At 43.7% G+C, this 27,012-nt stretch overlaps 1 protein-coding gene across 1 annotated transcript; it reads left to right on the forward strand.

Annotated features, from left to right (window-relative positions):
• LOC135505728 (peptidyl-prolyl cis-trans isomerase FKBP1B) lies at positions 1-26,711 on the forward strand. The gene is made up of 4 exons (XM_064924803.1): positions 1-239; positions 1,318-1,365; positions 25,322-25,434; positions 25,573-26,711. Exons 1-4 carry the CDS (start codon positions 203-205, stop codon positions 25,699-25,701), a joined length of 327 nt encoding a protein of 108 aa, XP_064780875.1. The 5' UTR covers positions 1-202; the 3' UTR covers positions 25,702-26,711.
• Positions 26,712-27,012: the final 301 nt, after the last annotated feature.

The raw sequence follows: 27,012 nt of genomic DNA on the forward strand, positions 1-27,012 counted from the left end.
TGGGCGTGGCGTAGTGTTTGCCAAGGAGTCTATTCTGGATAGCCAGGCAAATACAATCTTGCATTTCTCAGACTGGTGGATTCGATCAGTGCTCGTCATTGCTGTAGTTTGCACCTTTTTAGCCACCGAAATAGACTAGACAGTAGAAGCCAATCCTGCTTTATTTGATGCTTTAAGCAAACACCGTCGGCTTTGTGTCATAATGGGTGTGGAAATTGAAACAATATCCCCAGGAGATGGTGAGCTTTTTTGCTACATTTTGGCGTCTGTGTATATTTTGGATTGCTGTGCAGTATATGCTTATTCATTTAGCGATTACGAAATTGTGGGAAATGCAGTATTATCATATACTGTGGTAACGTTTTACGGATTTACAGCCGTTGCAAAGTACTTAGTTACAATTTCACTAGGCCTACACACTCCACAACATGTATTTCTCAAGCCTTCGAAATGTTCTTCGCTCTCTGTACTGTCCATGTTATCAGGGATCCTTGGGACGTCCCTATCAGATTTGAGGTTGACATTTTTTGAAATTGTTTTTGGCTAGGTTAGGGTTTAGTGTAGTGACGTCCCATCCCCGGATTGCACTGCATCTCTCGATCAGCACATTCAGACCAATCTCGATCTAGAACTCTGCATTTATAGCCAGCCGGCTTTCTTCTCAGAACAGCTCCTGTAATTCCTGTTTTTTGTCGGTAATAATTCTCATTTGAAGTAGGTTAGATTATTCCGCTATTATACAGCCAGCAAACTGCATAGCTACATTTGTGTATGTTTTTAGCTAAAGCAATAAGATGTTACAGCTAATGATTTGATGTGACAACATCAAAATGAATCATGTCATGGCTAGGACACATCCTATTATTACAATGCCTGCCATACCACCAATACCACGACTGCTCTGTGGTAAAGCAAGTTTTCCCAGCAGACACAACCTCCAATACACCACATGCTTACACTCTGACAAAGTCTTGTTCTCCCTTTAGTCTGTGGCTACTTGCATCCTCTCTCACTTTTTCCTTCTATAATTGGAGACACATTCCACAAGCTCAGATCTTCATGTCTCTGGGACAATAATAACCCGTAATAACCAGTTGATGAACACATTAGGATGGAATAGTTTGGAAATAGGTCAACTATATATGGATAAGGGTTAAGCTTTCCTGGCTCAGACATAACAACACACAGACATACTTAATCCAGACAGGCATTGTTAATCTATTAGCTCCTCCTAACTCCATTAGGCTGCAGGGTGTAAAAAGTTCCACACACACGAGACTACAATCTACCCACTATTGTTTGTTTTCTTTTCAACAGCAAGGACTTTCCCAAAGAAGGGCCAGACGTGTGTTGTCCATTACACAGGTAAAGAGTGTGTGACAGAGCATCTGGTTGGGAAATTAACGTTTTATTTATTATTATTATTTACCAGGTGGGCCATTCTATGTCTCATGGTCGTCTCCCAGACAACCAGGTCAGACAGGAAACGGAATGTAAATGCCAACATTCTGTCTGGGTGATTACACGTTTATTACACGTTTATAACGTGTATATGACCTGTGTGTGTGCGTGCGCCAGATTTATGTGCCAGTTGTCGCTTTGAAGACATGGCTTGAACTCTACAACAAGTAAAGTTTAATACGCTGTTAATGTTTGTTGGTGATGCATTTAAAGCTCAACACTTTGTCGTTATGTTGAGTGATTGATTGCTGTTTGGTTTATTGTTGCCCAGAAGGCAGTGAGAGAGAGCGGTAGTAATGAAGACGTAGTTCCTGGCCCTGTTCCTTCTGAGTTTAGGTTTTTGCAGGTCAGTGCAGTAGTTTAGAGGGAGTGAGAGCGATAAAAAGAGAGAGAGAGAGACAGCAGCGGGATGTAGGGGTGTTGATAAATATAAATCATTTTGCCAAAATTATGCTATACATTTTTTGCTGGGCCAATATCTTAATTCAAAGACTCAATCATGGACACTCTTACTGACATTAGTGTCTGCTTTGTGTGATGTGTTGTTGTCTCTACCTTCTTGCCCTTTATGCTGTTGTCTGGGACCAATAATGTTTGTACCATGTTTTTGTCATGTTGTGTTGCTACCATGTTATGTTGTCGTCTTAGGTCTCTCTTTGTGTAGTGTTGTGTTGTCTCTCTTGTCGTGATGCGTGTTTTGTCCTGTATTTATATATTTTAAATTTTTAATCCCAGCCCCCGTCCGTCCCCACAGGAGGCCTTTTGCCTTTTGGTAGGCCGTCACTGTAAATAGGAATGTGTTCTTAACTGACTTGCCTAGTTAAATCAAGGTTAAATAAACCATTATATTACTCCTGTCTGAACAGACATACAGTGCATTCAGAAAGTATTCAGACCCCTTCCCTTCTTCCACATTTTATTCTAAAATTGATATATAAAAAAAATCCCCCTCATCAATCTACACACAATACCCCATAATGACAAAGCGAAAACAGGTTTATAGAAATTTGAGCAAATATATTCAAAATAAAAGACATACCTTATTTACATAAGTATTCAGACCCTTTGCAATAAGACTCGAAAATTGAGCTCAGGTGCCCCCTGTTTCCATTGGTGATCCTTGAGATGATTTCTACAACTTGATTGGTGTCTACCAGTGGAAAATTCAATTGATTGGACGTGATTTGGAAAGGCATACACCTGTCTATATAAATCAAATCATCAAATTGATTTATATAGCCCTTCTTACATCAGCTGATATCTCAAAGTGCTGTACAGAAACCCAGCCTAAAACCCCAAACTGCAAGCAATGCAGGTGTAGAAGCACGGTGGCTCGGAAAAACTCCCTAGAAAGGCCAGAACCTAGGAAGAAACCTAGAGAGGAACCAGGCTATGAGGGGTAGCCAGTCCTCTTCTGGCTGTGCCAGGTGGAGATTATAACAGAACATGGCCAAGATATTCTAATGTTTATAAATGACCAGCATGGTCAAATAATAATAATCACAGTAGTTGTTGAGGGTTTAACAAGTCAGCACCTCAGGAGTAAATGTCAGTTGGCTTTTCATAGCCGATCATTAAGAGTATCTCTACTGCTCCTGCTGTCTCTAGAGAGTTGAAAACAGCAGGTCTGGGACAGGTAGCACTTCCGGTGAACAGGTCAGGGTTCCATAGCCGCAGGCAGAACAGTTGAAACTGGAGCAGCAGCACGGCCATGTGGACTGGGGACAGCAAGGAGTCATCATGCCAGGTAGTCCTGAGGCATGGTCCTAGGGCTCAGGTCCTCTGAGAGAGTGAGAAAGAAAGAGAGAATTAGAGAGAGCATACTTAAATTCACACAGGACACCGGATAAGACAGGATAAGTACTCCAGATATAACAGATTGACCCTAGCCCCCCGACACAAACTACTGCAGCATAAATACTGGAGGCTGAGACAGGAGAGGTCAGGAGACACTGTGGCATCATCCGATGATCCAACCGGACAGGGCCAAACAGGCAGGATATAACCACACCCACTTTGCCAAAGCACAGCCCCCACACCACTAGAGGGATATCTTCAACCACCAACTTACCACCCTGAGACAAGGCCGAGTATAGCCCACAAAGATCTCTCAAGCTGAGCAATCGGAGGAGAAGAGCCTTGGTCAGGGAGGTGATCAAGAACCCGATGGTCACTCTGACAGAGCTCCAGAGCTCCTCTGTGGAGATGGTTGTCCTTCTGGAAGGTTCTCCCATCTCGGTTGCACTCCACCAATCAGGCCTTTATGTTAGAGTGGCCAGAAAGACACCACTCCTCAGTAAAAGACACATGACAGCCCACTTGTACTTTGTCAAAAGGCACCTAAAGTCTCTCAGACCACGAGAAAAAAGATTCTCTGGTCTGATGAAACCAAGATTGAACTCTATGGCCTGAATGCCAAGCATCATGTCTGGAGGAAACCTGGCACCATCCCTACGGTGAAGCGTGGTGGTGGCAGCTTCATGCTGTGGGGAAGTTTTTCAGATGCAGGGACTGAGAAACTAGTCAGGATCGAGGGAAAGAGGAACGGAGAAAAGTACAGCGAGATCCTTGATTAAAACCTGCTCCAGAGCGCTCAGGACCAATGACACTAAGCACACATTCAAGACAACGCTGGAGTGGCTTCGGGCCAAGTCTCTGAATGTCCTTGAGTGGCCCAGCCAGAGCCCGGACATGAACCCGATCGAACATCCCTGGAGAGACCTGAAAATAGCTGTGCAGCGACGCTCCCCATCGAACCTGACAAAGCTTGAGAGGGTCGGCAAAGAAGAATGGGAGAAACTCACAAAATACAGGTGTGCCAAAATTGTAGCGTCATACCCAAGAAGACTCAAGGCTGTAATTGCTGTAAATGGTGCTTCAACAAAGTACTGAGTAAAGGATCTGAATACTTATATAAATGTGATATTTCAGTTTTTTTAAAACTTTTAATACATTTGCAAAAATGTCTAATCCTGTTTTTCCTTAGTCATTGCGGGGTATTGTATGTAGATTGATGAGTAAACAAGATATTTAATCCATTTTAGCTATAACGTAACAAAATGTGGAAAACGTCAAGGGGTCTGAATACTTTCCGAATGCACAGTAAATGAAATAAGTCTAAATACTCCACCAGAGAGCATCATTTAGCTACAGAGGATCAATTGCTTCTCAAAAAAATAGCTGTGGATTAAGTTTTATCACAAGTACTTACAGTCGGGAAGCCTGCAATTTGGTCAACACACGTGCCAAATATAAAACGGCATGTTGAGTTGCGGCCATAGATGTAATCCATAGAAGGACTTTGGAACCTCTAACCCTGCCACTTTGACTGTTAAACTAATGGGAACATGAGCAATAAGCTGCCAGTCCGGACTGGAATGGGAACTGCCTTCTATGGATTATATTTGGTTGCATCTGTCGGTTTGCCTTTCACAAATGTCCAAATACAATCGCGAGGAAAAACATTAGGGCCAACTGTTTGAAAAGCAAAGGCCTACTGCTGAAAGGAAAAGACTCATCTTTCCGTAGAACCTAACACACTTTTGAGCGATTCTTGAGATATTGGCACGAGAGCATCTGCCAACACCGGGCCAAGTGACTGGGAAGATGAATTTACTGGTCATCCATATGCATTGAGTACTTAACCCATTAGGGCGTCCACACAGTTTACATACTGTACAGCCTCCACAGAAGAGTGGAGGCTGTTCTATCAGCAAAGGGGGGTCCAACTCCATATTAATGCCATTGATTTTGGAATGAGAGGTTCGACAAGCAGGTGTCCACTTACTTTTGGTCATGTGGTGTATAAGAGAATGAGCAAATATATAAATTGCCTTTAGAAAGTCTTCTGACCCATTGACAAACATTGGCAGTAGAATGGCCTTACTGAAGAGCTCAGTGACTTTCAACGTGGCACCGTCGTAGGATGCCACCTTTCCAACAGGTCAGTTCGTCAAATTTCTGCCCTACGAGAGCTGCCCCGGTCAACTGTAAGTGCTGTTATTTTGAAGTGGAAACGTCTATGAGCAACAACGGCTCAGCCGCGAAGTGGTAGGCCACACAAGCTTACAAAACGTTACCGCTGAAGTGCATAGCACATAAAAAAATGTCTGTCCTCGGTTGCAACACTCACTACTGAGTTCCTAACTGCCTCTGGAAGCAACGTCAGCACAAGAACTGTTCATCGGGAGATTCATTAAATTAGTTTCCATGGCCGAGCAGATGCACACAAGTCTAAGATCACCATGCGCAATGTCAAGCATCCCTTGGAGTGGTGTAAAGCTTGCTGACATTGGTCTCTGGAGCAGTGGAAACGTGTTATCTGGAGTGATGAATCACGCTATACCATCTGGCAGTTAGACGGACAAATCTGGGTTTGGCGTATGCCAGGAGAAGGCTACCTGCCCGAATGCATTGTGCCAACTGCAAAGTTTGGTGGAGGAGAAATAATGGTCTGGGGCTGTTTTTCATAGTTCGGACTAGGCCCCTTAGTTCCAGTGACGGGAAATCTTAACGCTACAGCATACAATGACATTCTATTTTTGTTTTGTTTTTATTATTATTTTTTTTTTTAAATAATATGTTTATTATTTTACAATAAAAAATCAAATAAAAAAGACATCAATACTAACAATGACATTCATTGTACTGTTGAATAGGATGGCCAATTTAGAGGACAAAACAAAACTTAACTCACACATACACAAAATAAAACAAAATCCTATTAGGTGATACATGTATATGAAGACAGCATATAGTCATTACAAGCAGTGTAGTTAAGCCAAAAATAAATGTTGAGTGGAGTACAGCACAGAGTAGCAGCAGATCGTCAACCCAGTTATGAAGCGGGACTAGACCATTTATCCAGTATTGGCTGCCATATTTTGTAAAACATTGGACTTCTATTGGAGGTATTGTATCGAATCTTTTCCATATGTATTACATTCCCTAAATCCCGTAACCACATTTCAAAGGTAGGTACAGTCTCCAGTTTCCAAAATTGCAATATGAGCCTTTTGGCTATTAGAGTACAGAGAGACAGCTTTCCCTTCGTGGTTATTCCCATCAACTGTACCAAACAGAGCAGTCAATGGGTCTGGGGCTAGAACTCTATCAAAGGCTCAAGATAAATAATCAAAAATGAGAGCCCAGTAAACATGTAACTTAGGACATGTCCAGAATAAGTGGGTCAACGTCCCCTCATCCTGCTTGCACCTCTCACACAGTGGTGAGGTGTCCGGGAATATTTTATGCAGTTTTACTTTTGAGTAATGTAACCTGTGTATCACCTTAAACTGTACAAGGTTGTGTCTGGCATTCACTGAACTGTGGTTTATATATATATTCCTGAGAGCTTCTACCCAGTCCTCATCTGAGATTTCTGACCCAAGTTCTTGTTCCCAAGCCCTTTTAATGGTGTCTGTGGATACCTCTATGTGGGCCTGTAGCACGTCATACAGTCTAGAGACCGACCCTTTTGAATGGGGTTTGACAAGGATCAAGCTATCTAATGTAGGACTATTTGGCTTCATGCCATACTGTGGGATATGTGTCCTTACAAAATTCCTGATTTGGAGGTATCTGAAAAAATGTGTTGTTGGCATGTTGAACTTTCCCTGTAATTGTTGAAATGAAGCTAACTGACCATCTATGTATAGATTACCAATTGTTGTGAGCCCCTTCTCCCTCCACTGTGAAAACACCACATCATCCAATGCGGGGTGGAAAGCATTATTCAGGCAAATCGGACTGTCCATGTATACAGTGGGTATGTTAAGAAAATACCTCATCTGTTTCCAGATCCTAAGCGTATGACAAATGACTGGGTTAGAGTCATAAGTGGATTTTTTCACATATGATGGGCTATTAACAAGTGCAGGGAGTGAGGAACGTTGACAGGAGGCCTGCTCAATCAAAAGCCATGCAGGCATATCCTTCTGTCTCATCGCAGCTGAACTTTCCCTCCAGAAAGACACAATGTTCAGATTAGCAGCCCAATAATACAGGGGTTCCATGGCTATAGCGAAGAGAGCAGGGGAAATAGGGCACCCCTGTCGGCACCCCTTGAACAAGCGGAATGACTGCGACATTTCTTGATTGGTTACCACGGACGCCATTGGGTGTGCATAAATAATTCTTATCCAATTAATAAATTCCTTTCCGAACCCGAAGTGCTCCAGAACCGACATCATATATTTCCACTCAATCCGATCAAACGCCTTCTCTGCATCAAGAGCTATTACCACTGCCTCAACCTTATGATCGTGATACATTACGTTGAAAAGACGTCTCAAATTGTAGTGTATATGTCGGCCCGGGATAAAACCTGTCTGGTCAGGGTGTATGAGGTCAGAAATATATGTTTTCAATCGGTTTGCCAATATCTTTGTCAACACCTTGTTTTCTATGGGGAGTAACGACACGGGGCGATAAGACGACATCTCCATGGAATCTCTATCTTTTGTCAAGATCAGTGCTATTGTAGCCTCATACAGTGTTTGTGGGAGTTTGGCATTTTCTCTGGATTGTTTAAACATTCGCAACATAAGTGGAGATAGACTGGCGCAGCACTTCTTATAGAATTCTATTACATTTCCATCGGGCCCAGGGGCCTTGCTGTTTGGAAATGGTGCTATCGCTGTGTTAATTTCCTCCAAAGTTATCCCTGCATCGAGTGCAGAAGCTGCCCCCTGTCTAGTTTAGGAAGTTCACATTCAGCGAGAAAGCGTTCCATAGTTTGTGGATCAGTAGCATCGCATTTTGATTGGTATAGCTCTGAGTAAAACTGCGCAAAGCATTTATTAATATCCTGCGGATCTGTTACTATTTTACCCTTCTTGTCTTTTATTTTGTGAATAGCTCTAGATGCCTGTACATGCCTTAGCTGTCTTGCTAATAATTTATGTGGTTTGTCACCCAGTTCAAAATAACTTTGTTGCGTTCTAGCAAGTAAAGAGCCCACCCGTTTCGAAAGGATGGTATTGTATTCATATTTTAACTTTGATCTTCTCAAGGACTGTATGCGAGGAATTTGTCCTAAAAACGTTCCCCTGTTCCCCTAACTCTCTTTCAATTTCTCTTAGCCTAGTATTGGCACGTTTCTTCCTCCCTGGTGTATAAGAAATAATGTAACCTCTAATCACAGCCTTTAGAGATTCCCAAAGGGTGGGGTCGTCAACATCCCCCGTGTCGTTAGTTCAGAGGAAAAAGGCAATCTGCTCCTTCAAATACTGACAAAAAACCTAATCTTTCAGTAGGTATGCGTCTAAGCGCCACGGTCGCCAACCTGTCGACATATTGTCGAGTTTCAGCACCATGGACACAGGAGAGTGGTCCGTAATTAAAATAGGGTGATAGGTAACCGACTCAGCTGCTGAAATTAGTTTGGAGTCCAACAAAAAATAGTCAATTCTGGAATATGATTTATGAACTGATGAAAAGAAAGAGTAATCCCTGTCTGTTGGGTGCGTCAGTCTCCAAATATCGACAATGTTAAGATTTGTCATCAATGTATTTAGACAGACACTGGCATTTGATTGTTGAAGTGAACTTGATAGCTGTTTATCTAAAAGAGGATCTAACGTACAGTTAAAGTCCCCTCCAACAATAATACTTGTATCCGAGATATTTGGTATGTCCTAAAATACCCTTTGAAAAAATAATGGATCATCGAAGTTGGGTCCATATAAATTGACCAAGGTTACTGGTTTCGAATTCAGTGTACCAGCCACAATAATATACCGACCATTAGGATCTGAAATCGAGGATGAGTAAACAAAAGGAATGTTTTTCCTTATCAGGATTGCTACCCCTCTCGCTTTTGCATCAAAGTTAGTCTGGTATATCTGACCGATCCAGCCGACTCGTAGCTTGGCCTGAGCGGAGCGTTTAATATGAGTTTCTTGAAGAAACACTATGTCATCACCCAGTGATTTTAAGATGAGAGAGAACCTTAGCTGGTTTCACCACATGCCCTAAGCCATTACAGTTCCAGCTGACTATCTTTATTCCACCTGGTCTACTCTGTGCTCTGTCACTATGTGGCATTTCTTATTTTAGAGCAAATTGTTGCTGTCATACAAAACTCAGAAGAAAAACGTCCCGCCGTGCGGGAGCTTGTCATGCCACCTGTACTAATAATAAACATGAACATAAAACACATACCCCATCCCCCCTCCCGTCCCTTTACTGAGTGACTTCCCCAAACGAAGCACTCCTTGGCTAACACACAAACCTTAGGGTGTCTAGACATACAGCTTGAACTAACTCGTCTATAGATGCTCCGCATATACGCTAATATTAAATAACACTTAACTCTCACGTTAGGGGGTGAGTGGCGCTAAAACATGATGTGCCAAACAATGCTATATTAGCCACAACATCTCACCAATCATAAGTCCCAAATTCTGATCTTCTAATCGAAAAGCCTTAGTCCGGAAATCCAAACACATTCCTGGCCTGTATTTGGTCATTTAGCCGGCTGACACAGCCGTTCTGTATCCTCAGCCAGGGAGCTTGCTTGTCAAGAACCGATCGGCCTCTTTTGGGTTGTCAAACGTACGTGTTGATCCTTGGACTGTCACCTTAAACCGGGCTGGGAAGAGGAATCCATATCGGATGTTGGCCGCCCTGCATTTGTTGCGTACCTCATCATACTCTTTCCGTTCATTCCTCAACTCCAAGATAAGATCTGGGTAGAAAGACACCCTGGCTCCGTTGAAGTTAAGGAGGAACTTTTGACTAGCCAGCTTGAGGATGAGATCCCTGGTCTGGGGATAGTGCAGCCGTACAATGAATGGCCTTGGTGGCCAGCTTCGTTGCCTGAGATCTGTGTGCGCGGTCGATCCGGATGGCCGTTTTGAAGTGTTCACTCCCCAGCAGGGCCGGTATCAGCTCCGAGACAAATTCAGTGGGTTTCCCTTTCTCAGTGTCCTCCAGGATGCCACATATTCGGATGTTCTGGCGTCTTGAATGCGACTCGAGCATTTCCAGTCGGGCTTTCAGGGTTTTGTTGTCATTTTTGAACGTTGCGCACTGTTTCTCTACGTCCTGTAGCCTGGCCTCGTGATCGACTGTCGTCTGCTCAACCTCATGCACCCTTCTCTGAGTTGCCTTCACAGTCCCAATACTCTTTGAGATATCAGCCAACCTTGTGTCCACATTCTTGCTTAGTGAGTGTATGGCAGCCAGTATGTCACTTAGGCTCTGTGGGGGACTCTTGGAAGCTAGCCTCTTCAGCTAACTCCTCGTGGGTCGGCGACATTGAAATTGGTTTGTTGTCTATCTCATTCAAAATCTTGTTTTGTGCTCCCTTTTCTGGTGCCTTTTCACTTTGTCATATTTGTTTGAAGTTATAGGTCGCGAGAGGTTAAGATAAATACTCACTTGTTTCAAACTGGAGCGGAGCTCTAGCAAAGCACGTCTACTCCATAGCACGCTCTCTAGCGCCCTACAATGACATTCTAGACGATTCTGTGCTTCCAACTTTGTGGAAACAGTTTGGGGGGGGGGCTTTCTTGTTTCAACATGACAATACTCCTTTGTACGAAGCGAGGTCCAAATAGAAGTGGTTTGTCGAGATCAGTGTGGAAGAACTTGATTGGCCTGCACAGAACCCTGACCTCAACCCCATCAAACACTCCGACCGTGAGCCAGGCATAATCGCCCAACATCAGTGCCTGACCTCACTAATACTCTTGTGGCTGAATGGAAGCAAGTCCCTGCAGCAATGTTCCAACATCTAGTGGAAAGCCTTCCCAGAAGAGTGAAGGCTGTTCTATCAGCAAAGGGGGGACCAACTCCATATTAATGCCATTGATTTTGGAATGAGAGGTTCGACAAGCAGGTGTCCACTTACTTTTGGTCATGTGGTGTGTAAGAGAATGAGCAAATATAAATTGCCTTTCGAAAGTATTCAGACCCATTGACTTATTCCACACTTTTCTACAGGCTGAATTCCAAATGGATTAAATCAATAAAACATCTCACCTCTACACATAATACACCATAATGACAATGTGAAAACAGGATTTTCGCAAATGCATTGAAAATGAAATACAGAAATATCTCATTTACATAAGTATTCACTTCCCTGAGTCAATACATGTTAGATTCACCTTTGTCAGCTGTGAGTCTTTCTGGGTAAGAGCTTTGCACACCTGGAATGTGCAATATTTGCACATATTTTTCAAATTCTTCAAGCTCTGTCGAGTTGGTTGCTGATCATTGCTAGACAGCCATTTTCTAGTCTTGCCATATATTTTCATGACGATTTAAGTCAAAACTGTGACTAGACCACTCAGGAATATTCAATGTCGTCTTGGTAAGCAACTCCAGTGGATATTTTGCCTTTGGTGTTTAGTTGTCTTTCTGAAAGGTTTTGTCTCCCAGTGTCTGTTGGAAAGCAGACTGAACCAGGTTTTTCTCTAGGATTTTGCCTGTGCCAAGCTTTATTCCATGTATTTTTATTCTAAAAAACTCCCTAAATCCTTGCCGATGATAAGCATTCCCATATCATGATGCAGCCACCACCACGCTTGAAAATATAAAGAGTGATACTCAATGATGTGTTGGATTTACCACAATCATAACGCTTTGTATTCAGGACATAAAGTTAATTTCTTTGTCACATTTTTTGCAGCTTTACTTTCATGCCTTATTGCAAACAGGATGCATGTTTTGGAATATTTTTTATTCTATACAGGATTCCTATTCACTCTGTCATTTAGGTTCATATTGTGGAGTAACTACAATGTTGTTGAACATTCCTCAGTTTTCTCCTATCACAGCTATCCAACTCTGTAACAAAAATTATGTTGAGAGCGAGCTCCTGATTTATTTCCCCTTCTGGTTTTTAATTTCAATCAGAATATGAGAAAAAAATCCAGAGCTAACTAGCTACACAACAAAAGTCTAGCCGGCAAGCCAGAGAAATCGAGCTAGAACAAACCTAGCAAGGGGAGTTAATACAACTACATTAAACAATCAAACTCAGGGAGTAAACCAGAAAGGAGCATGGACTCTACACATATAGAGAATAAAAAATAAAAAAAGTTTTTCACTCTTTGCTGTTTTTTGAGCTGTTAGAGCTAGCTAGCAGCAGACAAACAAAAACGTGTTCCTTGGCATCGTTGCAGCAGCGATCCAATGGTTAAAAACCACATACATTTCCCTCTGTCACCCTACTTCAATGAAGAGAGTTTTTCCATTCCAGAGTGGGAGATTAGTAGGGTTGGGCGGTATCCAGATTTTCATATCATCATACCGTCTTTCTCTCATCCCGGGATTTACGGTATTACCGGTTTAGTACACAAGGGGGCACCAAAAGATTGCATGGAGGCTACTAGCTAAATATGCTAACGATCGCAAACGAAAATAAATGAATTGCAAAGACAGGCAATCCAGCTCAAAGTTATACATCTATAGGAGCTACCGAAATGTCATTTTTGGTGTGTTTGGACATTCACAAACTAATGTGAACAAGAGACATTGTGTAAATGATGCAAGTTTGACACAAGGTTTTGACATTACTGGCTCTCCAGCAGCATGCTGTGTCTGTCTGGAGTCGCTAGGGCAATGGGCCTGCCTGTTCTGCTCGGAGAAGACTGAGGTGGAGCGGACGGGCTGAGAACGGAGAGGATTAAAAAAATGCAAGGAAATCAAGATAGCAGTGGCAGCTGGTCAAATAACTCATCCAAAGGGCGTTGGCTTCTCAAACGCAGCAGAAAGCTAACACTTTATGATGCCCTGTTACCTTATTAATTCAGCCACTTACTTAGATATCAAGTTAAACTTAGGGGTCTTGTTTACTCAGAATTCTTCATTTTTCACGGGGAAAAATATATATCTTGCTCTGTTTTGTGAATGCAGATCTAAAATGCTTCGTATTGTAATTTCTGCTCGGCATCAGACTAATTTTGTACTTTAATTGCACTTCTAAACTCGGATGAGAATTCAGGAACGGGCATTCTATCAGCAGATAGCACTCTGACGGATGTGGAGCTACTTTTCTCCTTTACTTTTCTCGGTGTAGCTCGTCTATTCTTTGCAGGTAAAATGCAAGATTACCGTTTAAGCAAAACGTTAGAAAGAATGGAGCCAGCTACATTTCCTATGACAGGCCTAAACATTAGAGATATGATGGCCATGCATTGTTTTTTTGGGCCAGTAACCCCAAAGACGTGGATGTTGATTTAAGGCAGCCCCCCGCACCTCTCTGATTCAGAGTGGTTGGGTTAAATGTGGAAGACACATTTCAGTTGAATACGTTGTTGTACATCTGACGAGGAATCCCCTTTTCTCTTTTTTCATTGTAAGTTCATTTACTTGTGTGGCTGCCAAGCCACATAGTGTTGCATTTCTGTTGTCGTGATGAAAATTAAGATTTTTTTTTCTGCCTAATGTGTTGCACTAGTGTATTTTCTGTAAAGGAAAAGTATAGTTGTACGTGCCTGATCACTCTATTGAAGCAACAACAAAAAACTTTACTTTCAATATAAAATGCAACTCCCTGTCAAGACACAGCTGGATTCAGCTGCTTCTGCTTTCTCTCGTGCAATTTACAAACCAACGTGACTGGCTCAACTGTTCTGGGGAACTGCGTAACATTCTCCACAAAAGGAGCAGCACATTATAAATCTGATGGATATAATTGAGGAATCCATAGAATCAAAACCACTTCTGGGATCATTTGAATTAATTAAACAAACCATATCATGATTAAATTGGCTATCAAAAATTGGTGATAAGTGGAGAAATAACTTTGCAAACCTCTACAGCAATATAAAAAAGAGCCCAGAACAAAAGGATATACAGTGGGGCAAAAAAGTATTTAGTCAGCCACCAATTGTGCAAGTTCTCCCACTTAAAAAGATGAGGCCTGGATTTTCATCATAGGTACACTTCAACTATGACAGACAAAATGAGAAAAAAAATCCAGAAAAATCACATTGCAGGATTTTTAATTAATTTATTTGCAAATTATGGTGGAAAATAAGTATTTGGTCACCTACAAACAAGCAGGGTCGCTTGTTTTCAGATGGTTGTGCAATTTGATGGCTCTTTTTTTTCTTCCAATTCAAATAAGGAGGGGGGGTATTGGTCCAATTCTACTCTACATGCATTATTTGTTTTGAGTTTTTCTTTGCACTTGCAATACATTTTTTTGCATTGGATGTTTGTCCCCATTTGGTAAATTCATTATTAGAGAGTGGACCCCATACTTCACTGCCATATAGAGGAATTGGTTCTATAACCGACTGGAACATTTTGAGACAGATTCTAATTTAAATGTTCATTTAATTCTTCTTGCTTTGTCTCTATGCTCATTCACAGCCATACGAAAGCTACCTGTGTTGCTGATATTTAGTCCTAGATACATGTAGTTGTTGGTGTGTTGTAATACTACGGTGTCAAAAATATAATTTATATTTGTGATTCTGATTTCCAGACCTCTTTTATATTCTGTTTTTTTTTTTGGGGGGGGGGAGCCCAATTCTGGCAGAACCTGTGCAGATCTGTCATTCTGCCCCTGAACAGGCAGTTAACCCACCGTTCCTAGGCCGTCATTGAAAATAAGAATTTGTTCTTAACTGACTTGCCTGGTTAAATAAAGGTAAAAAATAAAATAAAATAAAAAACTAACCCCATAGAGCCTCAGGACAGAACTCAGAAAGTCTGGCCCAACCAAATCATCACAAATCAAAGATTTTCTTTAAATCACTTATTGGAAAGACACCACAAAAAAATAAAAATCAATGCTATTTGGCTATAAACAGACAGTACATGGTGGCAGACTATCTGACCGCTGTGACTGATAGAAAACAGAGGAAAAAACTAACTAGGTACAGATTCTGTGAGCATTTTGGCTATAGAAACCGGTCATCACAGGCAAGCCTGGCTGCCCAGAGAGGACAGGCTATGTACACTCTGCCCCGGGGAGAGGTAGAGACAGAGCTGCGATCCCTATTACACCAGGGATTCCCAGACTTGGTCCTCGGGACCCCAAAGGGGTGCATGTTTTGGTTTTTGCCCGAGCACTACATATCTGATTCAAATAATCAACTATTCATCAAGCTTTGATCATTTGAACTAAAGGTGCACCCCTGGGAAACCCCAGGGCTGAGTTTGGGAAATGCTGTTTACACTGTGACAAATACTCAGACCAAAGAAAATCTTTCTTTCCCAAATCAGCATTCAGTACAAAGAATTTGAAACTATGAAAGATTAAGAAATATTTATTTATTTATTTATTTACTGGGTGAAAAGCCAAACTGTGCAGTTTTGGCAGGCAAATACTGTATGTGTTCTCCTTCCACAAGCTGAAATGCAATATAATGTCAAAATGTTCATACCATGCCGTGTGGCTTTTCAGTCATGTTGACGAGCCTATTACTATTTATTTTGCTATTATTATTATCATTAATATAGTTTCTGTTAAAGGTACTACCATTTCCACTACTACTACTATTATTGATGCCTTATTGCTGTTGGCCCCTCCATTGTTGTTATATGTGTACATTGACAATGTAAGTCATTTAACTTGCCATGTCAAGGTCTACTGAGTAGAATTGCGCGCGCGAGAGAGACTGCAAAAGAAAGACGGAGAGACAGAATGCAGACTTTGCATTCGTGCTCCAGTAATAGGGTCAACTCCCCCGCAGACAACACAGCAGCACCGCAGGCCTTTATATAGAGTACTGCAGGAGACCAGGCCTGAGCACAGCAGTATCTCTCTGTCTATCTCCGTCTCTATCTATCTCGGTCTTTCTCTCCTCATAGCCACAGGAAGATGTTTTGAGTTGGTGGTGCATTGCATTCATCTACACTGAATGTATAAAACATTAGAATCACCTTAATATTGAGTTGCACCCCCTTCTGCCCTCAGAACAGCATTTATTCAATGTGTCAAGCGTTCCACAGGGATGCTGGCCCATGTGGACTCTACAACGTGTCAAGCGTTCCACAGGGATGCTGGCCCATGTGGACTCTACAACGTGTCAAGCGTTCCACAGGGATGCTGGCCCATGTGGACTCTACAACGTGTCAAGCGTTCCACAGGGATGCTGGCCCATGTGGACTCTACAACGTGTCAAGCGTTCCACAGGGATGCTGGCCCATGTGGACTCTACAACGTGTCAAGCGTTCCACAGGGATGCTGGCCCATGTGGACTCTACAACGTGTCAAGCGTTCCACAGGGATGCTGGCCCATGTGGACTCTACAACGTGTCAAGCGTTCCACAGGGATGCTGGCCCATGTGGACTCTACAACGTGTCAAGCGTTCCACAGGGATGCTGGCCCATGTGGACTCTACAACGTGTCAAGCGTTCCACAGGGATGCTGGCCCATGTGGACTCTACAACGTGTCAAGCGTTCCACAGGGATGCTGGCCCATGTGGACTCTACAACGTGTCAAGCGTTCCACAGGGATGCTGGCCCATGTGGACTCTACAACGTGTCAAGCGTTCCACAGGGATGCTGGCCCATGTGGACTCTACAACGTGTCAAGCGTTCCACAGGGATGCTGGCCCATGTGGACTCTACAACGTGTCAAGCGTTCCACAGGGATGCTGGCCCATGTGGACTCTACAACGTGTCAAGCGTTCCACAGGGATGCTGGCCCATGTGGACTCTACAACGTGTCAAGCGTTCCACAGGGATGCTGGCCCATGTGGACTCTACAACGTGTCAAGCGTTCCACAGGGATGCTGGCCCATGTGGACTCTACAACGTGTCAAGCGTTCCACAGGGATGCTGGCCCATGGGGACTCTACAACGTGTCAAGCGTTCCACATGGATGCTGGCCCATGTGGACTCTACAACGTGTCAAGCGTTCCACATGGATGCTGGCCCATGTGGACTCTACAACGTGTGTCAGGGATGCTGGCCGTTCCACGTGCCCACAGGGATGCTGGCCCATGTGGACTCTACAACGTGTCAAGCGTTCCACAGAGATGCTGGCCCATGGTGACTCTACAACGTGTCAAGCGTTCCACAGGGATGCTGGCCCATGTGGACTCTACAACGTGTCAAGCGTTCCACATGGATGCTGGCCCATGTGGACTCTACAACGTGTCAAGCGTTCCACATGGATGCTGGCCCATGTGGACTCTACAACGTGTCAAGCGTTCCACAGGAATGCTGGCCCATGTGGACTCTACAACGTGTCAAGCGTTCCACATGGATGCTGGCCCATGTGGACTCTACAACGTGTCAAGCGTTCCACAGGGATGCTGGCCCATGTGGACTCTACAACGTGTCAAGCGTTCCACATGGATGCTGGCGCATGCGGACTCTACAATGTGTCAAGCGTTCCACAGGGATGCTGGCCCATGTGGACTCTACAACGTGTCAAGCGTTCCACATGGATGCTGGCCCATGTGGACTCTACAACGTGTCAAGCATCCACAGGAATGCTGGCCCATGTGGACTCTACAACGTGTCAAGCGTTCCACATGGATACTGGCGCATGTGAACTCTACAACGTGTCAAGCGTTCCACAGGGATGCTGGCCCATGTGGACTCTACAACGTGTCAAGCGTTCCACATGGATGCTGGCCCATGTGGACTCTACAACGTGTCAAGCATCCACAGGAATGCTGGCCCATGTGGACTCTACAACGTGTCAAGCGTTCCACATGGATGCTGGCGCATGCGGACTCTACAACGTGTCAAGCGTTCCACAGGGATGCTGGCCCATGTGGACTCTACAACGTGTCAAGCGTTCCACATGGATGCTGGCCCATGTGGACTCTACAACGTGTCAAGCATTCCACATGGATGCTGGCCCATGCGGACTCTACAACGTGTCAAGCGTTCCACATGGATGCTGGCGCATGCGGACTCTACAACGTGTCAAGCGTTCCACAGGGATGCTGGCCCATGTGGACTCTACAACGTGTCAAGCGTTCCACATGGATGCTGGCCCATGTGGACTCTACAACGTGTCAAGCGTTCCACATGGATGCTGGCCCATGTGGACTCTACAACGTGTCAAGCGTTCCACATGGATGCTGGCCCATGTGGACTCTACAACGTGTCAAGCGTTCCACAGGGATGCTGGCCCATGTGGACTCTACAACGTGTCAAGCGTTCCACATGGATGCTGGCCCATGTGGACTCTACAACGTGTCAAGCCACATGGATGCTGGCCCATGTGGACTCTACAACGTGTCAAGCGTTCCACAGGAATGCTGGCCCATGTGGACTCTACAACGTGTCAAGCGTTCCACATGGATGCTGGCCCATGTGGACTCTACAACGTGTCAAGCGTTCCACATGGATGCTGGCCCATGTGGACTCTACAACGTGTCAAGCGTTCCACATGGATGCTGGCCCATGTGGACTCTACAACGTGTCAAGCATTCCACATGGATGCTGGCCCATGTGGACTCTACAACGTGTCAAGCGTTCCACATGGATGCTGGCGCATGCGGACTCTACAACGTGTCAAGCGTTCCACAGGGATGCTGGCCCATGTGGACTCTACAACGTGTCAAGCGTTCCACATGGATGCTGGCCCATGTGGACTCTACAACGTGTCAAGCGTTCCACAGGGATGCTGGCCCATGTTGACTCTACAACGTGTCAAGCGTTCCACATGGATGCTGGCCCATGTTGACTACAATGCTTCACACAGTTGTGTCAAGTTGGCTGGATGTCCTTTGGGTGGTGGACCATTCTTGATACTCACGGGAAACTGTTGAGCATGAAAACCCCAGCAGCGTTGCAGTTCTTGACACACTCAAACTGATGCGTCTGGCACTTAAATATTTTTGCCTTGCCCGTTCACCCTCTAGATGGCACACATACAAAATCCATGTCTCAGTTGTCTCACGTCTTAAAAATCCTTCTTCAAACGGTCTCCCCTTCATCTACACTGATGGAAGGTGACATCAATAAGGGATCATAACTTCACCTGGATTCACCTGGTCAGTCTATGTCATGTTTTGTACACTCTGTGTATAATCCTCTGGCAGCTGCTTCCCATACACGCACAACCTTACCCCCTGTCATTCACGCAGCACAGTTCTTCCTCCCCACTTTTAGATGTATTATAAGTTTGCATGCTGTTCTGTTAGGTCAAATGCTGTCAGATAGTTCAAAACAGGAACCATGCTGCTTTACATTTTGATTCTAAATAATTATATTACTAAGATTCCCAAAAGTTCTCCCAAGTGTTTTGATCTATATCGCAAGTCAAATTGCGATATTTGGTATAAAAAACAAATTGCAATTAAAATGTTCTGCCCATATCGTGCAGCCGTAGACCACCGCCACCCCAACTGACTCTGACTGTTGAACGTCAGATGAGGTAGAATGTTTTAGGCCTACTCCTATAATCTTAACAATATAATTCTTCTCTTTTATAAATAATATTTGGATAGAATTTTTTTTGCAAATTAGCCTTCTTCTGGCAGTCGGTTCAGGTCACTCATGACCAAAACCTCCCGCCACCTGAAAAGTTTCTCCCCTCGGGCTGTGGCCCTCAGCAACTGGCTATCTGGCCCATAGAGTCTAAAGGGCTATGCACTTTATGATGCACAAGCCATCTCTGATGTACTACACTGCATTTGTACTCTGGTCATCTCCCTGCATTTTTAGATATATTTATATATATATTCATACTGATACTGTACATTTGCACATCAACTGCCGGGAGGCAGTAGGTGAGTAATGGGCAAGAGGCCATGTTATCCATCAGGGCCCAGCCCTTATTGATTTTGGAGTTTGATTTGACACAGCCCAGCAGGAGTTGGGATTGCCTTCCAGACAGGGAGATTGAACAGAATACTGATCAGAGTGAGAACCATAGTGCAGTACGGTTAAATATAACTCACAGACTAGTAGTCCGAGCCTTCACTTATTCCTCTCAACACTTTAAAGTCTTGTGTATAATTATTAGAATTATATTTTCATTACTGCACGCAATGGCATGGTCCTATTAAACCCAGCACTACAGTACTGTAGTTTATTAGCCAACTCAATCAAAGTAGATATAGCAACTTACGAAGAGCATGGCTGAATGCCACACTCTGACTCCCAGCAGTGCTTCTTTCTCATGTATTTGAATGATTAGGCCTATTGAGACAAGGTGCTGTGGGAGTAAATAGCAGCAGAGACTGTGCTAATGAATACTACAGTATAGCAACATGCTGCCGACACCATGACATTAAAGACGCAGGTCTATATCGGAGCTGTCTCATTACGTGTAACACCAAGGATACTGATGTATGAACAACGAAGTACAAGCATATATTTTTCCGTTGACATATAAAGATGAGAGTGGGCGGCGATCACCTGCACGCCGGATATGGCCTATGGGAGCCACAAGCCACCCCCCCCCTAAACTGTCTTTCAAAGATAATTGGTAAAAATCCAAATAACTTTACAGATCTTCATTCTAAAGGGTTTAAACACTGTTTCTCATGCTTGTTCAATGACCCATAAACAATTAATGAACATGCATCTGTGGAATGGTTGTTAAGACACTAACAGCTTACAGATGGTAGGCAATTAAGGTCACAGAGGCCTTTCTACTGACTGAAAAACACCAAAAGAAAGATGCCCAGGGTCCCTGCTCATCTGTGTAAACATGCCTTAGGCATGCTGCAAGGAGGCATGAGGACTGCAGATGTGGCCAGGGCAATAAATTGCAATGTTCATACTATGAGACGCCTAAGACAGCGCTACAGGGAGACAGGACGGACAGCTGATCGTCCTCGCAGTGGCAGAACATGTGTAACAACACCTGCACAGGATCGGTGCATTCGAACATCACACCTGCGGGACAGGTACAGGATGGCAACAACAACTGCCCGAGTTACACCAGGATTGTACAATCCCTCCATCAGTGCTCAGACTGTCCGCAATAGGCTGAGAGAGGCTGGACTGAGGACTTGTAGGCCTGTTGTAAGGCAGGTCCTCACCAGACATCACCGGCAACAAAGTCACCTATTGGCACAAACCCCCCGTCGCTGGACCAGGCAGGACTGGTAAAAAGTGCTCTTCACTGACGAGTCGCGGTTCTGTCTCACCAGGGGTGATGGTCGGATTCGCGTTTATCGTCGAAGGAATGAGCTCTAACGCACAGAGAGCCCACGAAGTAGGACCATCGATTTGGAGGTGGATGGTCCATCATGGTCTGGGGCGGTGTGTCACAGCATCATTGGACTGAGCTTGTTGTCATTGCAGGCAATCTCAACGCTGTGCGTTACAGGGAAGACATCCTCCTCCCTCACGTGGTACCCTTTCTGCAGGCTCATCTTAACATGAACCTCCATCCAGCATGACAAGACCACCAACCATACTGCTTGTTCTGTGCGTGATTTCCTGCAAGACAGGAATGCCAGTGTTCTGCCATGGCCAGCAAAGAGCCCGGATCTCAATCCCATTGAGCACGTCTGGGACCTGTTGGATCGAAGGGTGAGGGCTAGGGCCATTCCCCCCAGAAATGTCCAGGAACTTGCAGGTGCCTTGGTGGAAGAGTGAGGTAACATCTCACAGCAAGAACGGGCAAATCTGGTGCAGTCCATGAATAGGAGATGCACTACAGTACTTAATGCAGCTGGTGGCCACACCAGATACTGACTGTTACTTTTGATTTGTTAGTCACATGTCTGTGGAACTTGTTTAGTTTATGTCTCAGTTGTTGAATCTTGTTATGTTCATACAAATATTTATACATGTTAAGTTTGCTGAAAATAAATGCAGTTGACAGTTTCTTTTTTTACTGAGTTTACTTGTTCACAGCCCCATGATGTGCTAACATGTCTATAAAAGCATGTTGCAGTCAGATAGCGTACGTGTGCTATCTCCTTACATCTCTGGGCCCCAGGGGACGAGAGGCTTGTCTGTGTGACGTGTGGTCTGAGACACAGATACAGAAAACAGAGTATAAATAGCCTAGCTGGGCTAGATAGGCTGAGACTGAGCCCCTCTGAGTCCCCATACTACTCAAGAGGGTCTGGGGGCCAACATTGAAATGGTGCCCTATTCTCTATATAGTGCACTACATTTAGTCAGAACCCTATGTGGCAACCCTGTGTGCCTCTGCCTAAAGTATAGAGCACTATATGGGGAATAGGGTGCCGTTTTGGACACACATGGGTCTTCCCTGGGTATTTTAACCCCCAACCCAAACAGAGAACCTGGGATTTAGCCGGCCCAGTTTGTCATGCTTTCTACACTGTCTACTAGTCACTTATCACCTGCCTGATATCCAAGAGGGTCTGGAACTGTGCTGCAGTAACAGGGAAGAAGAAGCCTGTTTTATTTTCTTTCGACCCCCAACCTGACTGATGACGTGGGCTCTCTGCATTTTGTTGCAGGAAGAGAAATTATTGGACAGGCTTTATTTGATTAAAAGTTAAACAGACTGGAAATATTATGTAGAGTTTGTCAGATAGGGTGGGCTTTACTTTACCAAGCTGCTTATATACACTGAATATACAAAACAAACATTAACAAACATATTAAGAACACTTGCTCTTTCCATGACAGACTGACCAGGTGAATTGTTAAATCCACTTCAATCAGTGTAGATGAAGTGGAGGAGACGGGTTAAAGAAGGATTTTATACCCTTGAGGCAATTGAGACATGGATTGCGTATGTGTGCCATTCAGAGGGTGAATGGGCAAGACAAAATATTAAAGTGCCTTTTGAACGGGGTATGGTAGTATGTGCCAGGCGCACCAGTTTGTGTCAAGAACTGCAACGCTGCTGGGTTTTTCACGCTCAACAGTTTCCTGTATGTATCAAGAATGCGGTGCAACTCAATAGGAAGGTGCTCTTAATGTTTGGTATACTAATGTTGGATATACCGGTAGACATAGGTTAAGTTGTGTTTTTGAAACACAGCCAACTTTTCACCTATTCAGCAAAGGAGTCTTAATAATTGAATTCTAAGAACCTCTTTATTTTGTAACTGGTCATATCATTGCTGCTTGGGGGAAATATGACCTGTATTGCATTAATGATGGGGTAAAAAATAGATAGTTACATTACAGGATAATATTTTTGTTCGAGTTTCCTTTACCTCCACCAAAACGCCAGTATTTTTCCTTCATAGCTTGTTCTCCATCTTCTTTTCAACAGGGAGCCAAATTTGTTTCCAAAAGTTTTATTTCCACGACTGATCAAAACTCATTTTCAATCTCTTGTCCCTCTGCAGCAGACATAAGGTGAGCAATATGTTTGGAACATCGAATGGCAATAAAATCACAGTATCGAATCGCAATACATATCGTATCGTGATAAATCATATAGTGAGGCCCCTAGCAATTCCCAGCCTGCATATGAAATAAACATCCAAACCCTGTTTCACTGTGTTTAAAACAAATAAAAATATATGTATGTGACCTAATGTTTCCATCTTCAGGAGCACTTTCACTGTGCCTGTAACCAGTCTGGCCAGGGGAGAGACGGTATTAACAGATGGTAATCACGGTGTGGTCTGTGGACCCATCGGCTTGGACCTCTGCCCAGTGACCCCACAGGCAGGGATTCTTGGAAGCTTGCGGTCCTACTAAGTTTAGGGGGAGTGAAAGAGGAGAAGCAGCCAGTACTGTACAAGACTCCCATCTCTTTGGGTGAACCCGTTTCCTGACTGACTGGTAGTTTTATTGCCAACTATTTACGCTGCTGTTATGTCTGTCTAATGTGATGGTGGCAGAAATCAATCATGTTATTTGACTAAAACTTGTAAACGATGGTAAGACGAACATTAGCGATAATTTTACGAGACGTGACAAGTTCTTCAGATTGACATGCTGAACTGTCATGGGCTTTGTTGCAGTTTTTTTTTTTTCATTCAGCAAGATTTGCTGCGTGGAGCAACAGGGTTCATGTTTGCTGTGACATTTAATACCGTGGGACAGGTGAGATTGGATCGGTCCAACCATGGCTGCTTCTGGAACAGTCTAGTCTACCTTTCTGCAGGGGTTATTATAGTCCCGTATGTCTGCTTAATGTTGACATCAACATTTCTTCAATTTACTGTAGGGCTAGGAAAATCCTACATTTATCATGACTGTGTTTCTAATGATTTCTGCAAGCGCAAACAGGCACATTCTCACATGGCTTCAGCCACATTGCCCTGGATTATTGTCATTAGGATTTTGTCTCAGTAATACTCGTGTCAGTATTCTACCTCGGCCTGTGAAAGGTAAAATGGTTGTTCTTCACGCACACAGTGTCTCTGTCTCAGTTTGTCTGGACCTAACTTTCTTAGCATGCCTGAATGGACAGATTTTCAAGTGCACATTAATTGTTGTGCCACTACTGTTTCTCCCTGTCTGTCTCTCTCTGTTTCCCCTGTGGTCCAAATGCAGGCTAGACATGGCCTAGTTAACCGCCAGAGATAATCCAGAGAAGGAATTAGGCCACTGCCTCATATTTCACATTCCCTTTGTTCATTTGGATCATTAAAAGGAGCCCAGGACCTGGATAAGGAAGCCCAGTGGAATTACTCCTGTTTTTGTGCCAGCCCCCTATCAGAATCCGCCTTTCCCGAAGCCTTTGATGTTGGAATTTGGAATGCTATGATTCCGAGGCATTCAAGACTGTATTTCTTGCAGCAGAGGTGAAGGATTTCCTGGCCTCATGCAAAACAGTTCTCTGTTTGTTTTGTTTTAGTTTGTTTTGAGGGGAAATGTTTGAATGACTGATGACTAATGGAATTGATCTGTGTGGAAAATATACTTGTGGAGGCCTTGTTTTGTGTTCAAATGATTCCACAAGCACACTTGCGTGTACACAGTTGTACTCATATAAAGCAGGATACGTGAATAAACAACTTTCAAACAACTACCGTAACCTCGGAAGATCATCGAGTCAAGTGTTTGTGTGATTCCTCTGCCAGGTATGCTGCAGAATGGCAAGAAGTTTGACTCTTCTCGAGACAGAAACAAGCCCTTCAAGTTCAAGATCGGGCGACAGGAAGTCATCAAGGGCTGGGAGGAAGGAATCGCACAGGTGAGATGGCATTGTCTTACAGCAGATAGTGCCACTCCATCTCTGTACTCATGATATTTTATGTTAATATTGCAACACATGATAAGCAAGTTGTGACAATTCCTCTACCTGTTTTCTTCCTCCATCTGTCTCCCCCAGATGAGCGTGGGCCAGCGGGCAAAGATCACCTGCACGCCGGATATGGCCTATGGAGCCACAGGTCACCCCGGTGTCATTCCCCCCAACGCCACCCTCATCTTCGATGTTGAGCTCCTTAAGCTGGAGTGAGTGACCCCTCTCTGGGGTCAGGGGTGAAAGGTCAACTGAGGCCTAAAAGGTCACTCACTACCTTCCCTTTGAGGGGGTAACACTGCTCCATACCATCGACCAATGCTCCTTTGAGTTTTAGCATCTTCAACTTCTCACCAGTTAAAGGATCTTACTGCTTTGTTGCCAACTTTGTGTCATTGTAGATGGATGCTGTCTGCCGCTAAACTGATTTTAGACCTTTCACACACTGATGATACCATAGTTTGGCTTCCTCTTTGTTTTAATGTTTTTAATGTCCATGAGCATTGTTTTTATTTTTCTAAATGTTTCCCTTTCATTTTAGGTTGTACATTTTTTTGAATCTCTGTGTATGACAAAGAAACATCCGATGAATGCCGTAATATTTTACAATGGAAAGTCACTGCCTTACTGTTTTTCAAAGTTCAAATAAGGTGTAACAGTACAACACTCTGTATCTCAGGGTTCCTCTACTCCGGTTGGGAGAGCTACTGGGTATGGCTTTTGTTCCAGCCCAGTACGAATGCAGATTGAAGGTGTGTTAGTGCAGGTCTGGATCAAAAGTCTACACACTCCAGTAGCTCTCCAGGACCAGAGTTGGAGAACCCTGTCGTATCTTGCCTGGGCATTACCAAACACTTGTCTGCATTGCCACTTTTGATAAAGGTTTGTCCTGCTGAAAGCTTTAATGGTCAGGAGTTTTCCTTAACCATGAGACCTCCCTAAGTAACATCATGTAACACTCTAAAACTAGGGCTACAACTCGGGCTTGCAATTGTTCCTGGTCAGGTCACATGGTGATGAAAAACCCCTGCCCTGCATAAGGATAACTGATGTTTATGTGTTTAGTACATTTTGTATCCCTGGTAAACATTTACTGCAAAAATGCCACATATGAACAAATGAAGTACATCAGAAACCCAAATCTACTGTACAGTACTACTCTTAAAACCTATGAATACTATGACTGTTTAATCAATCAACTCTTAATAAAAATTGTGAAAAATGTATTTATTGAAAATCTATAAACTTGAGTTGTGTGTGTTGAAGATCGAGAGCTGATTAGATTAATAACATTCAGACAATATTCAAACTCTCCTTCGCAAATAAGCAATCACACTGGTAAAAATAAGCATTTCAAACGTTTCAATCCAACTGGGAGAAAAAATTGCGAAGGAACAGTATCATCTTCTGGCGACATAACGGTAGTACATACTTTACACTTTCGACGAATACTTCTATAGAGCGGAAGTAATTCATCTCATCACTAAACAAATATATTTGCTTCCTTTTTACGTTCTGTGGAATAGG

Source organism: Oncorhynchus masou, chromosome 19 (assembly GCF_036934945.1).
Source record: "Oncorhynchus masou masou isolate Uvic2021 chromosome 19, UVic_Omas_1.1, whole genome shotgun sequence".
In the NCBI taxonomy this organism is placed as follows: domain Eukaryota; kingdom Metazoa; phylum Chordata; class Actinopteri; order Salmoniformes; family Salmonidae; genus Oncorhynchus; species Oncorhynchus masou.

Bases quoted from the DNA above. Each gene is read 5' to 3' on its own strand.
- LOC135505728 (XM_064924803.1), top strand. From the start codon at position 203: ATGGGTGTGGAAATTGAAACAATATCCCCAGGAGATG. The intron at 240-1,317 runs GTGAGCTTTTTT...TCTTTTCAACAG, and splicing joins AACAATATCCCCAGGAGATG to CAAGGACTTTCCCAAAGAAG. The intron at 25,435-25,572 runs GTGAGATGGCAT...TGTCTCCCCCAG, and splicing joins GGGAGGAAGGAATCGCACAG to ATGAGCGTGGGCCAGCGGGC.